Raw genomic sequence first — 12971 nt, 5'->3', positions numbered from 1 at the left:
CATGGTTTACGTTGTTACAGAAAAGCTAATTTTTCTTTGTTCACATGTGTTGCCTCAGACAGCCCATACGCATTTTAGATTTGCTGGCTAGACACTTCCTGATGCAAGCTGTGGCTAAGACAAACAGAATTTTACAGTAACTGTCAATCAGTACCCTGTCCTAGTTGTTTATTTAACAGCTTTTCATTTTATAATGTTGCTTCTCATACTTTCCCTTCTTTTACCCTAGAACTTCCATTACCTTAGTAAAATTTTGTTCAGCTACAGGAATAAATTTGAGGGCCTGAAACTTAGAAGTGAAACATTTTAAACAGAGAGCACTTTCTGGAAAGAAAAAGGTCATGTGTTTGCTAAAGTTGGAAGAAAACGAACATTGCTTCTTTCTGCCAAGGTTTCTGAAAAATTTGGACGTTCTACTTCAGTAGCACTTCTTTCAAGAACTTATGCCCTAATTTCTGGGTTTGGAAGATGTGGGAATCCAGATTCCATGTAGATGACATGAATAGCCCAAAGACATCAGAGAGTGTGCATTGAGATTCCAGCTGTGGGCCAGACGGTCTGGATTTGGTAACATGGGCTGAACCAAGTGGGAATCCAGCGCAGCTGGAGGAACAAGGCAGGATGTCCTTGCTCATCTGCTGTTTCTGTTTTCTTTCTCCAGAGCCCTTGGAACCTCCAGATCAGAGTTTTCAGCTGTGACACTTTTGGACTAGATAACATTTTTGGACTAGATAATTCTTTATTGAGGACGGCTGTACTGTGCCCTGTGGGGTACTGAGCAGCACCCTGGCCCAGTTGTGACAATCAAAATGTTCTCAAACTTTTCCAGATGTCTCCTGGGGTTGGAGGGTGGACACAAAATCGATTACCCCAAGTTGAGAACCATTGCAGTAGTTGAATAACTTAACCTGAGCAAAATACTGGTGGCTGTCTCTCAATTGGGAGGTGTGGATGAGTAAGGGAACTTTAGAGCTGTCAAACACTGGCAGGAATGGAGCCCTGGGAATTGAGGGGGAGAATAATAAAGGAAGGCTGTCCCAGGCCTGCCAATTAAAAAATTCGATCCCGTTAGTTCTCACATTTCTGGCTTTAGTATAATATTAGAGACATTTTTGTTTGCTGTTGTAACCAAGCCACTATTAATATCTAATAAAAACTAAGATGTATCTTTCTAAGCCCTTTATATGTTAACTTAATTGAATACACCAACCCTATGATGTAGGTGTCTTATTATTATCTCCGTTTTTCAGATGGGGGAAACTGAAGCACAGAGGGTCTGGTAAACTGTGTTGCATCTAGCAGGATTCACATGCATGTCACATGCAGGCCTTTCAGCTTTATTCTAGGCCTCTTATAGGAGCTTGACATTGCTTCCGGAGATGAGCTAGATAGGACTTAGTGTGTCTGTGTGTCTCACAGCTATGATATATTTATCAGGTACTCTTGTAGTGCTTTCTAAGGGTATGTGGCTGCTGTGCTTAGTTGCTCAGTCATGTCCGACTCTTTGCGACCCCATGGACCCCATAGCCTGCCAGGCTCCTCTGTCCATGAGGATTCTCCAGGCAAGAATACTGGAGTGGGTAGCCTATCCCTTCTCCAGTGGATCTTCCTGACCCAGGAGTCAAACTGGGTTCTCCTGCATTGCAGGCGGATTCTTTACCAGCTGAGCTGGTAAGCCCTTCTAAGGGTATGCCAGGTTTCAACTCTTTGCCTCTTGATTTCATATCTGCTCTTCATTGTCCTGTTTGTCATCCTAGAGCTGGACCCCATAAGCACTTCCCTTTAGCCAGCTGACTTTGCCACTGGAGGGACCCTGAAGGAAGAGGAGGCTTTGTTCAGTGAGTGTCCCTGTGTTCTTGTTCCAGCAACGAGTGCTCAGTTAGGGTGTGGAAAACCCATGGGCCCAAGTTTCAGCAACAGCAGGTTCCAGTCCCACAGGTCTCCTTGCTGGCTCCACAGTTAATTCAACATTACTTCCTGCAGGAGGCTGCCGGGGTCCAGCCCCAGTGGATCCAGGGAATTCGAAGTGGGGATGGCATCGGCGAGGATCAGGAAACAATTGCTTAATTAAACATTAATTAAGGATATAAAGAGTGGTTAAATAAGGACAGCTCAGTGAGAAAATTTAGTGGAGAAAAGAGGCTGAATAATTCAGCCAGAAGGTGAGAGAAAGAACGACATGGGGAGACCAAGTTTCGGTGAACAAGGCCCACACTTTATTTTCCAAAGTAGTTTTTTCCTTAAGTTATGCCTAGAGGGTAATGGGGGAAGGGGTAGAGTCCTGCAGTAAGCCAGGCTTTCTTCCTGCAAATTTATCATATGCAAAAGTTTAGGTGATTTGCATCATCTTCTGGCCCGGATGCCTCTTAACATTATAAGACCCTTTCTTCAGAAAACTTATTTTTCTCTAAAGGTGACTAGTCAGGCGCCACCCTCCAAAAGCATTAGATAAAGTTGCATTCCTATAGGGCAAAGGTGTGGTGGGCTATAACAAGAAAAAGAATTAACTCAAGGGTCCAAGATTATAAGCATTAAAGCTACTACTTACACCAATTATATTAATCAATACACTGCCAGGGACACAGCAGGTAAGGGATATGGAAACTTAGCAGCAAATATTGGCCCAACAAGTGAAAAACCCTTAACCAATACAATTTCTAATCAATCTTTTAACTGCTCAAAGGGATCTGTATTCAGACAGTTTAGAACATCTCATGCCTCTCACAGTTGGGAGGCTCTGAACAATCACCTGTGGCCGGAAAAACCTATTCAGGCAGGCTAGAGGACTTCCAAAGGACTTTGTAGGTTGAAACACTGTCACACCCAGGAATTATTAACTGGAGCTGTAAGCTAACTCTTTTTCAGAGAGAGGTAGTGGGGGACAGCCCCCCCGTAAAGTCAGAGGTGTAGATGAGAGCACAAAGCAGAAAGTAGGCAACTCTGGTTTTGGGGGTAGATGCTCGAGGATTTCCAGGGGGACTCCTGAGGCTCTATCCTGCCTTTTCATATGCTGAGCCTCCTTCCTCATGACCTTTGCCAGGGGCGGAGCTCCTGCTCCTGTCAGGAAGCTTCCTAGCTGGTGCCCAGCAGGATTCCCAGTGAATTCAGCGGCATCCCTGGGGTTGGACCCCTGGTGAGTTGACCAGCCTTTCAGGAGAAAGTTCCTGGTTCTCCAGTGCCCTGTGGGGAGCTTCTCTCTTGTTAGCACCTCAGGGAGCTTCTTGAACTCTACTGGAACCATAGCCATACCCTCCCCAACAAGGTCAGAACCTCAGCCTTGGGAGCAGGGCTGGTGGGTGGTGGTGGTGAGCTTTCGCAAACTTGATCCTTTCCTCTGCCTCAAGCTCTAACAGAAACCATCCCAGTGTCTGCTATTCCTGTTTTCTTTAGTAGCTACTCCCATTACTATTTATAACTTCATATATACATACATATTTCTCTCGATAAAGCTTCCCCATATAAATTTATAAAGCATTCAAATTACTCTGTGGTTACTGTCTCTGTACAAAGTGCCAGGCATTATTCCAAATTATTACTTTGCAAATATTAACTTATTCAATCTGTGTAGCAACCCTTCAAGGTAGGTATGGTTATTAGTCCCATTTACCTGTGGAGAAATGGAGATATTAAGCTGTTTAGAAATGTGTCCACACTGACACAGCCAGGAGGTGATGGGACCCTGATATGAATCCAGATAGCCTGCCCCAGGGCTGGGACTTCAGCTGCTGCTCTCATCCCATCTTCTCTAGAATTGACAGACTGGATTATTTTGCACAAGTCATTTAGATTTCAGAATTCTCTAGCGCATTGGAGTTGGTCATTCTTTCATAGTTGCTCTCTCTTCCTTGTATTTATTGAGTACCTACTATGTGCCAGGTCTGATGTTGAAGCTGAAACTCCAATACTTCGGCCACCTTATGCGAAGAGCTGACTCATTTGAAAAGACCCTAATGCTGGGAAAGATTGAGGGCAGGAGGAGAAGGGGACGACAGAGGATGAGATGGTTAGATGGCATCACTGACTTAATGGACATGGGTTTGGGTAGGCTCCAGGGGTTGGTGTTGAACAGGGAGGCCTGGCGTGCTGCAGCTCATGGGGTCACAAAGAGTCAGACACGACTGAGCAACTGAACTGAACTGAACTGATGTGCCAGGCCTTCCCTTTTAGCTCAGATGGTAAAGAATCTGCGTGCAGATGGAGGAGACCAGGTTTGATTATTGGGTTGGGAAGATCCCCTGGAGGAGGAAATGGCAACCCACTCCAGTATTCTTGTCTGGAGAATCTCACGGACAGAGGAGCCTGGTGGTCTACAGTCCATGGGGTCACAAGAGTTGGACATGACTAAGCCACTAAACCACCACTATGTGCCAGGCACTAGCAGAGGAGTAATGATGTTATTGGGCAGCTTAATGGTAATTTACAAAAAGTACATGTTCTCCCAAAAGACTGCTGCTGCTGCTAAGTCGCGTCAGTCGTGTCCGACTCTGTGCGACCCCATAGATGGAAGCGCACCAGGCTCCTCTGTCCCTGGGATTCTCCAGGCAAGAACACTGGAGTAGGTTGCCATTTCCTTCTCCACCCAAAAGACTAGGAATAGGTAAATCTAACTCAAACTTAAGTTAAAAAATAGAGTAGTTTTCTGTCCATGACAGGAAGTCTTTTTTATATTTATTTTCTGTAGAAGTGTCTTTGGTCATGGTTGCAATCATGGTACTAAAATACATTTTTTTTTTTTTTGCCAGAAATCTATGCACACTCTCAGGCAAATACAATAGACAAATTTGCCACTAAATGTATGTATTCTGTAAAAACTGTGTGTGGTTATTTCTGCTCTGAAACTTGAACTTAATAGTAACACTGAAAATGCTTCTGAGCTGTAGGAAGAAGCAGAGTTCACAAATAAGGGGACTTCTGAGAATCAGTCACCAGAAAAAATTAGTGAGAACCTTGTGTGTTTCTCTGACAGCATGACCGAGTCCACGCTGGAGTGCCTTTGCCTGAGGGGCTGCTATAATGAAATAAAAACTCTGATTTGGGCTAATCTGCCTCCAAGGATCAGGGACCTGGTTCTTGGAAACTAAGAATGGACAGAAAACTTCTTTAGGATTTATAAAGCTTTGCTGGGAAAAGCAAAAGTACAAAAAACAAAAATTCCTTTGAATAGTTTGCAATGAGTAGTATTAAAATTGTGCCTCAAATAAAACCCTGGCTAGCAACTCTTCCTATTTTTTCTCACCAAATTAGATCAGTTAAGATGGCTCAGTACTTTCTGAAAAATGCTAGAGCAAAGTTTTCGTCATTGAACGATTATTATTTATTATTATCTTTCACTATGTTATGGGCTTCCCTGGTGGCTCAGATGGTAAAGAATCTGCCTGCAATGCGGGAGACCTACATTCAGTCCCTGGGTCAGGAAGATCCCCTGGAGAAGTGAATAGCTACCCATTCCAGTATTCTTGCCTAGAAAACTCCATGGACAGAGAAGCCTGATGGGCTACAATCTATAGGATTGCCAAGAGTCAGACATAACTGAGTGACTAACACACTTGCTATTTTATAGTTTAGGAAATTTGGGAGCAAGTGACTGTTTCTTTCACCTTTATTTTATTGTTTGGCACCCGAGGGCAGTCTGGAATCCTAGCCTACCTGTGCCTGAATTTGAGGTATAGGCTCTGAATCTAGTGTGGTTATTAAAAAGGTGCCATTATGTTTTATGGATGCTGTCACTAGAGTGTCTGCTGAGAAATGAAAATGTTACCATATCCAGACACAAGAGGGCACTCTAAACAGGCCAAGTAGGATACAGTATTGACAGGGAGGGATGGAGGGAAGGAGGAAGCTTAGTCAAAGGTAGTGTTGAATTCAGGCATCCCTCTGTCTCCATTGTTCCCCCTTCTCCCCTCTAAACCACCCCACCCCCCGCAACCCTGCCTCCAGTTTGCTCTAGGAAAAGAGCTGTTCAGGCCCTACATTACCTTTTCACATGGTTAAATCGAGATTAAGGCTTTCAGAGTCAGAATTCCCACATCTCTTACTTTAGCAAAAATCTGCGTGTTGCCTTTGCTCTGTTAACTTTCCCCATTGGCCTCGTTGGATATTGCTTCGCTAAGAATGTTAAAATGGAATCTTTTTTTCTGATGCCAGCAGAATTGAACTGCTAGTGAACTGAGCTTTACATTGGATATAGAGTGTTATTTTTTCCCTACCCACTCTTCCCCCCCAGCTCTTGTAAGTACAGCCTTTATTAAGGATGAATTTTATACAAACTTGTGTTTAACCCTCTGAACCTTGCTCAGCCCCTAGAATAGGCTGGATGACTGAGCTGGAGTATGGAGAGATTCTCAAATGAAATGTAAATTTGGAATGTAATTGGTAACCCAACTGAGAGGTTTGTCTTTAACAGATGGGAGTCTTGGTGATACAATGTAGGTGAGTTTTGAAGTTATTCAATCTTCATGGGTATTAGAATGGTTTAACCTCTACTAGAGAACTGTTTAGAAAAAAGAATCTATTCTTCTGGCTACTGTGTATTAAGTAGAGAGATTAGAGTGCTCATAGCCCATGGAATTTTTTTTTTTAAGTTTGACACAGTTTAAAAGAATCTCAGAATTTAACCCAGATTTCTAGAATCACACCAATGATTCCATCAGAATAGATGAAGATATATATATAGATATAGATATAGATATATCTATCTATCTATATATATACACACACACACACACAATATTTCCATGGACTCACACTGGCACTAAAATATTGAAATTACCATTTCAAAAAATGTATATTGGTAAATGTTTACATACCTGGGTCTATAAGAAAGGCAAAATCTAGGAAAAAACATAAACAGGTATGCATATTTCTTAGCATACTTTCTTGTTTCTTTTCAGTAACTTGGAGCATTTGTTATGTGCTTAGGAACGTGACTGCGCTTTCTTAACCCTGAGAACAACATGATGGGTGTGTCAAGGTTGAGAGTCATGTCCACCCCTGACAAAGACAGGTGTGCCCCTGACCTGGCAAAGCCATTATTTTCCTGTTGCATGAATCACTTGACTCCTCTTTAAAGCTGTCACATTTATTTAAACTGACATTTTCTGTGGTGAGCCAAATCTTGGTACACAAAATTTGTGCAAAGTCCTTCTGTCTTGTAAAATATAAATCCAGGGTCTCAGATGGACTAAACGGAGATTGCAGGCCCCAACGTTTATCTTTCTTATTTGAACGAACAACCCTTCCTTCCTTCCCGGAATGTGACTTAACATTTAAAATTCCTATTAAATCTCTGGATACACCCAGAGACCTCAGAAAGTTCTCTCCAGACAGAGCAAACATCCTCCTTGTATTTGGCAAAAGAAGAAACGGATGCTTGCATGGTATGCGGACTCAGCTGCTCAGGGCTGCTCTTTGGAAGAGAAGCCCACTGAACCTGGGCTGCCAGAAAAAATGTTAACATTGAGCTGAAAATAAGCATTTGCTCTTGAAAGAGGCCAACAAATCTGCAGGATACATGGACATTCAATGGAAGCAGTAGCCAAACTGAGTCACCTTGCACTCAAAGACTGGGGTACTTGGGGGTACTTGGGGCTACTTGGGGTGTGGGCCCCTGGTATCCATTCTGTATTCCTCAGGGAACAGAAGCCCTGCTCCAGGCAGCCCCTGTGCTTCTGGGGAGCCTGCAACAACCCAACTTGGGGGTGGACTCTGATTAGTCTATGCCCATTAGCACATCTCATTTGCTGATTGGTTGAGGGACAAGCCTACCCGCAATCTGGGGCAATGATATGCAAGACCCTCCCTGGGACTTTTGAGAAAGACACTTGCTCCTTGCCGATGGTACCTGGAAAGCTTTTCTTTTCTTCTAGACCGTGTTGGGGATGAACATGAATCTGAATCTTAGGATCAAGGCACGTATTTTACCCCATTCTGAACACAATGTGAGCTTAAGGAGGAAGGGAGAGCTAAGATAATCAGGAGAAAGGAGCTAGAATCCTGATTCAGTTGGACCCAAGGCATAATTTTATGCTGGGTTTTTCAGCCACTGAACTAATCGTTTTCTTTACTGTTTAAAGTAGGCTGAGTTGAGGTTTATATTACTTGCAACCAAGGTTTCCAAACTGCCAAGTCGTGTCCAAGACGATTGGGGTACATGTGCCTCTGTATATGTGTAAGGTACTGGCAAGGCTATGGTAAGGAATTCTTTCTTCCAAAAGGACCCTTATTCCAAGAGAAAAGAGCATTGTTCAAAGCTCTGTGCCACAACTGCTTTAAGTTTTCATGGTACATTTTATGATAAAGTGGGCTTCAATTAAAAAAAAAAAAAAACCAAGCCAGGTGTCAAATGCAGCATATTTTAATTTGTTTCAAATAAAGCAATATATGTATATATATATATATTTCAGAAAAACACCAGATGTTAAACTCTACAAAAGCGCATGTGTCTTCAGCAGATCATGTTTGTCTGATCAATAAGAATTTTGTTTCCAACATTAACTCTCTAAAGACGATCAATGGACTGACATCACTGCTACAACATAGGTTGCTACTGAGCCTCTGATCTTTAGCCACATCTTGATTTTCCTAACAAATGAGTAAATACTGCCTGGCTAAAATGCTGCAATGTGTCGATGAGAAAAAGCGCCAACAGATCAAGCAAAGCCATGAAAGTTATGAAGCAAGCTAGAGCTGATTATTAGAATTAGTAAAAATGATTAAGAGAGGATGACACAGCCGTACAGGATTTGTGTATTCAGATTGACTCTCTTTTGGCAGCGAATTGGGTCAGCACCTCCTGCGGGGAACCGCAACTGAGTGAAAACGGCCTTTTTTCCCCTCTCTCCACGCTCAGGCCACCAACGTCACAGCCGGGACCGAGAGAACCGTGGCATCTGTGGAAACTTCTATTCTGGTGGGGCAGAGGTTGCACTGGGAGACCCTGGCTACGTTGCCCCGGAAAGGCCTGGCCTCCGCGTTGTCTGCGGCGTGCTGCCTTCGCCGGGGCTTTTCCGGATGGGCGGGGGCCTCAGGGGTCTTTGTCCCCAAGGAGGCCTCTTGGTTTTTGGCGCCACCTTTGTTTTTGGGACGGAAGCCGTTGTGTGGCTGTCTTCTGTGTTCGTGGCGGTTGTTGCTCTTCGCCATCAGATCGGCTTCATTACCACTGCCCTGGGGCTTGGCAGACCCATTTAGCCTGTTGTTGTGATACTGCGGATTAAATCTTCGTCTTTGGCTAGAAGACCCATTCTATAAAAAGAAAGAAAGAAAGAAAAGAGGTAGATATTAGATGCCAACAAACCCCAGATGACATCAAACCAGGGAAACCAAACCTCTAAGTCACAGGTCACCTTTTTTTTTTTACACCCCAGAAGAATGTGAAAACATGCAAATAAGGTCAAGCTGATAAAACCCTCAAGCTTAAAAGAATGGTGGACTGTCTTGTAAATGGAAGTTCAAGAAAATATCTGATGTTGAAAGAGAGGTTACAGAAGTGTAAGACAGACAATTCCAGAACCAGGCCAAATAAAACCCATCAAGTATAAACCTGAAATAAATCATAAAGAAAAGTAACACAGAGGCAGGGAAATGATGGTTCTCTACCATACATATTTCTGGGACATTCTGTATGGACTATATATATGCATTCTCATGATCATTACCAGTTTACACACCCCTAGGTCTAAAGGGTGATTATCTGTGGAGGTGGGGACGAAGCTTAGGTGTGCAGGCAGGCGTGTCCACATTCCTGTCTCTGTGCACAGCTCCCTCACAATGTGGGATGAAGCCAGAGTTGGGAAGAGACAATATTCAGACACATGGGACGTGGGCCTCCGCCTTTACACTCCTGCCCTGGGCCCTGAGTTACTAGCGGTGGGTCTGTCTTAAACCAATACCATCCAATCACAGTGCACAAACTAAGAACTTGATATATTTGTAACTTATGATACATCCAGGGAAGTAGTCCAGACAGACCCTGAGAATAGGCTTGGGGCATTTGGGAACAGAATTCCAGGATCTCGGGTATTCGGAGAACTTTCCAGAAGGGAGAGCGTAGATTCTGGGTAGTCATCTCTTAGTCTCACTCTGAAGGGAGGGCCATGGGCCACGGCTGGGGAGGGCCACAAGGGTTTACTCTAAGGCATGGGGCCAGCACAAGGGCCTTTCTTGGACTTAGATATATTTTCACATTTAAACATGCTTTCACCTGAAATGCTTTGCTGAAAATAATAAAACAGTGAGCACTGAAAAGGTATCTATGTGGTTAACATTTAATCTGGCCTCCTTTGTTTTTAAATAAATTGTGACAGAGAAATTCAAACTAAATTTTGGACTTAATTTTAGCATGGGGTTTAATAATGAGCAAGGAACAAAATCTGTGAAGGTGTATTTCAACGACAGTGAAGCAGATTTGATTATGATCTTGAATCAAGGACTGTATGAAACACTCCTTGTCAAAGTGCGATTTTAAAGTTCATGAAGACATCTGGGGCTAGAGAAATGCCTGTCAGAGTTACTAATGAGAATTCTAACAGACCAAGACCACAAAAGCCAACAGGGCATCTGTTAGAAAACCAGCATTTTGGAATGCTTAAAAAAAAGTCTCTTTATTCAAGCTCTCTTTCTGAAAGATGATGAAAAATATCTTTATAGCATGCCCAACTTGTGAATCATCAAATCCCATTTCATGGTCATTCTTTAATAAGCGGGGATCACTTCTCAAGAATATAATGGAGAAGCAGAAGGAGAGAAGACTGTCCTTTGGATATTTCTGTTTTTAAGGGTCATTGTAATGAGAATTAATAATGTCATTTTGAAATGCATGCTGAAAGCCCAAGAGAAGAGCGAGCAGTTTGAACTAACTTTGGCCTCTTATGGATAAATTAAAGATAAATGGGATTAAAGGATCTTAAAAAACATGCCAGATTTCTTCTCACTAATGGTGTCAATAGCCTGGTTCTCAATCTTGTTCCCATGTCTGTGAGTCCTTTCCGTGTGTGGGCCAGTTACCAGTACCTGGGTGGCACTCAAGTCATGAGAAATGCCATCTCATGTAGAAGGATTCTTTGCTAATGCTGTCAAGTGTGTGAAGACCACTTCCTCCACAGGGGAGAGTGCCTGTGAGGGGACCAGATGGACTAGGGGAGCTCAGGGAGGCTGGCCAGGCAAATGGAGGCTCGACAAGTCAGGCTGCTGCTGGGGGCAGATGGAGCCTAGGGGTGACTAGCAGTGGCTATTTTCTTCCACTGCAAATGGGTGGTTTCTTGCCCAGGCAAGGCACCAGGGTCTGCGGGACCCCTGGAGGTTGGGCAGCATGGCCTCCTTGGGGCAGCTTACCTGCTTATTAGCCGGCACGGCCTGGTGAGAGCTGTCGGCGGTGCTGGGAAGGTTGCTCGCCATTTTGGGGTTTGCTGCTTTACCCTCGGAGGGCTTGTTGTGACTCGAAGACTTTCGGGTAAAGTTACTCTGTTTCCCAGAGGTGGCTGCGTGAGTGCTGAGCAGTGGCAGCAGGGAGCTGCAGGGAGTTCTTGAGGAATAGTTGTTCTTTGGATGTGTAACTGCAACAAGAAGTGCTTGGTGTTAGGGGCTGTGCCTCAGTGGGCTCCCCCGGTGGCTTAGATGGTAAAGAATCTGCTTGCAGTGCAGGAGACCCAGGTTCAATGCCTGGATTGGGAAGATCCCCTGGAGAAGGAAATGGCAACCCACTCCAGTATTCTTGCCTGGAAAATCCCATGGACAGAGAAGCCTCGTGGGCTACAGTTTGTGGGGTTGCAAAGAGTTGGACACAACTGAGCAACTAACACTCACTTGCTGACTTACTCACTCAGTAATCTGTTAGAAGATGAGGAGTTGGCAGGAACTTCATAAAAACCGTAAGGGAAGACTTTTTTAAAAAAAAGATGTCTTTGAAAAAGCACTTAGGTGCTTGGAACCACAAAATATCTTCTGTGGGAATTAGTGAATAGCATAATCATTCAAGCTGGGAGACATTTGTAGGAAAAGAGACAAATCTGAGAAACTTTAATATTGTTCTTTAGGTTGAGAACCACCTGTGGAAGAGGGATAATGAAACCCCAAAGTACCCTCTCAGCCCTGTCCACAAATGCACTCTGCCCCTTGGGCTCCCCATTACCAAACCCATTTTTGCTGTTCTTGTCAGATCCCTGGACCAGCGGGTGCTGCAGAGATGAAGAGCAACCTAGGGGTACATCCACACTTGGCCGGTCAGAGCCACGGTGTTCTGAGAACATGGGGATGGAGTGATGCTGGGTGTCAGGGATTTTGTCACCCGGGGTTTGTCACCCCAACTTTAAGGCCAGGCCTGCCAGCCCAAAAGATGCATCTTCTATCTTCCATTAGAGCTATATTATCATTTTTTATCAACTCTAGAACCCCACTGCAAATCTGCAACAACTCCATTGCTAATGTCAACCCAGGCTTATCAGACAGGTTCCCAGCAGGGATCAGGCAGGTCTGTTCAATGTTTACTATCACCCCTCCCGCTGGCTTTTGAAAGGGGTGGTTTTGACGGGATGGTTTCTATGTGATTATACTGAATTGGGGCTGGAGGGAATCAACTCAGGGATATATTCATGATCTTCCTGCCATAGTTCACCAGAATTTGACTGCCAGTCTGGACAGCAAGACCTCTGGATCTTAAAAATGGTCACCAGTTTTGAAAAGCAATTTTCTCTGCTACCTGTGTTGGCTTAGACTTAATCCCAGCATTCTTCCTGAGGATCTGGAGCGTGGGTAGGGATCACAGCACATTAGAAATGGAAAGGACACGGATACATCTCCAGGCCCTTCATCTGACAGGTCAGGTGTGATGGCATGTTGGGGGTTGTCCAAACAGGACCAGGGGATTTTAGTGCCTCTTTGCTAACGATGTTCAGTTTTCTAGGGGTCATTATTAGGGTCATTTTCTAGGGTTCAGTAGCTGTGGGATTCCAATGTGCTCTCAACAAAGCTCAGAAGTA

The 12971-nt window shown here is 44.0% G+C and overlaps 1 protein-coding gene across 8 annotated transcripts in view; it reads right to left on the bottom strand.

Moving 5' to 3' along the window:
- Window positions 1-8337: 8337 nt before the first annotated feature.
- The window catches only part of SPATS2L (spermatogenesis associated serine rich 2 like), a 190971-nt gene continuing 186337 nt past the window's right edge, over window positions 8338-12971 (bottom strand). For all 8 annotated transcript variants that reach the window (XM_061381071.1, XM_061381114.1, XM_061381098.1 and 5 more), the window contains 2 exons: window positions 11329-11549; window positions 8338-9240 (listed from right to left, as the gene is read on the bottom strand). In XM_061381071.1, coding sequence (XP_061237055.1) covers window positions 8845-9240; window positions 11329-11549 — 617 coding nt within the window. In that variant the 3' untranslated portion in view covers window positions 8338-8844. The remainder of the gene's footprint in view (window positions 9241-11328; window positions 11550-12971) is intronic.

Source organism: Bos javanicus, chromosome 2 (assembly GCF_032452875.1).
Source record: "Bos javanicus breed banteng chromosome 2, ARS-OSU_banteng_1.0, whole genome shotgun sequence".
NCBI classification, from domain to species: Eukaryota; Metazoa; Chordata; class Mammalia; order Artiodactyla; family Bovidae; genus Bos; species Bos javanicus.
The sequence above is the reverse complement of the archived record's forward strand: the minus strand, read 5'-3'. Positions and strand labels throughout refer to the sequence as shown.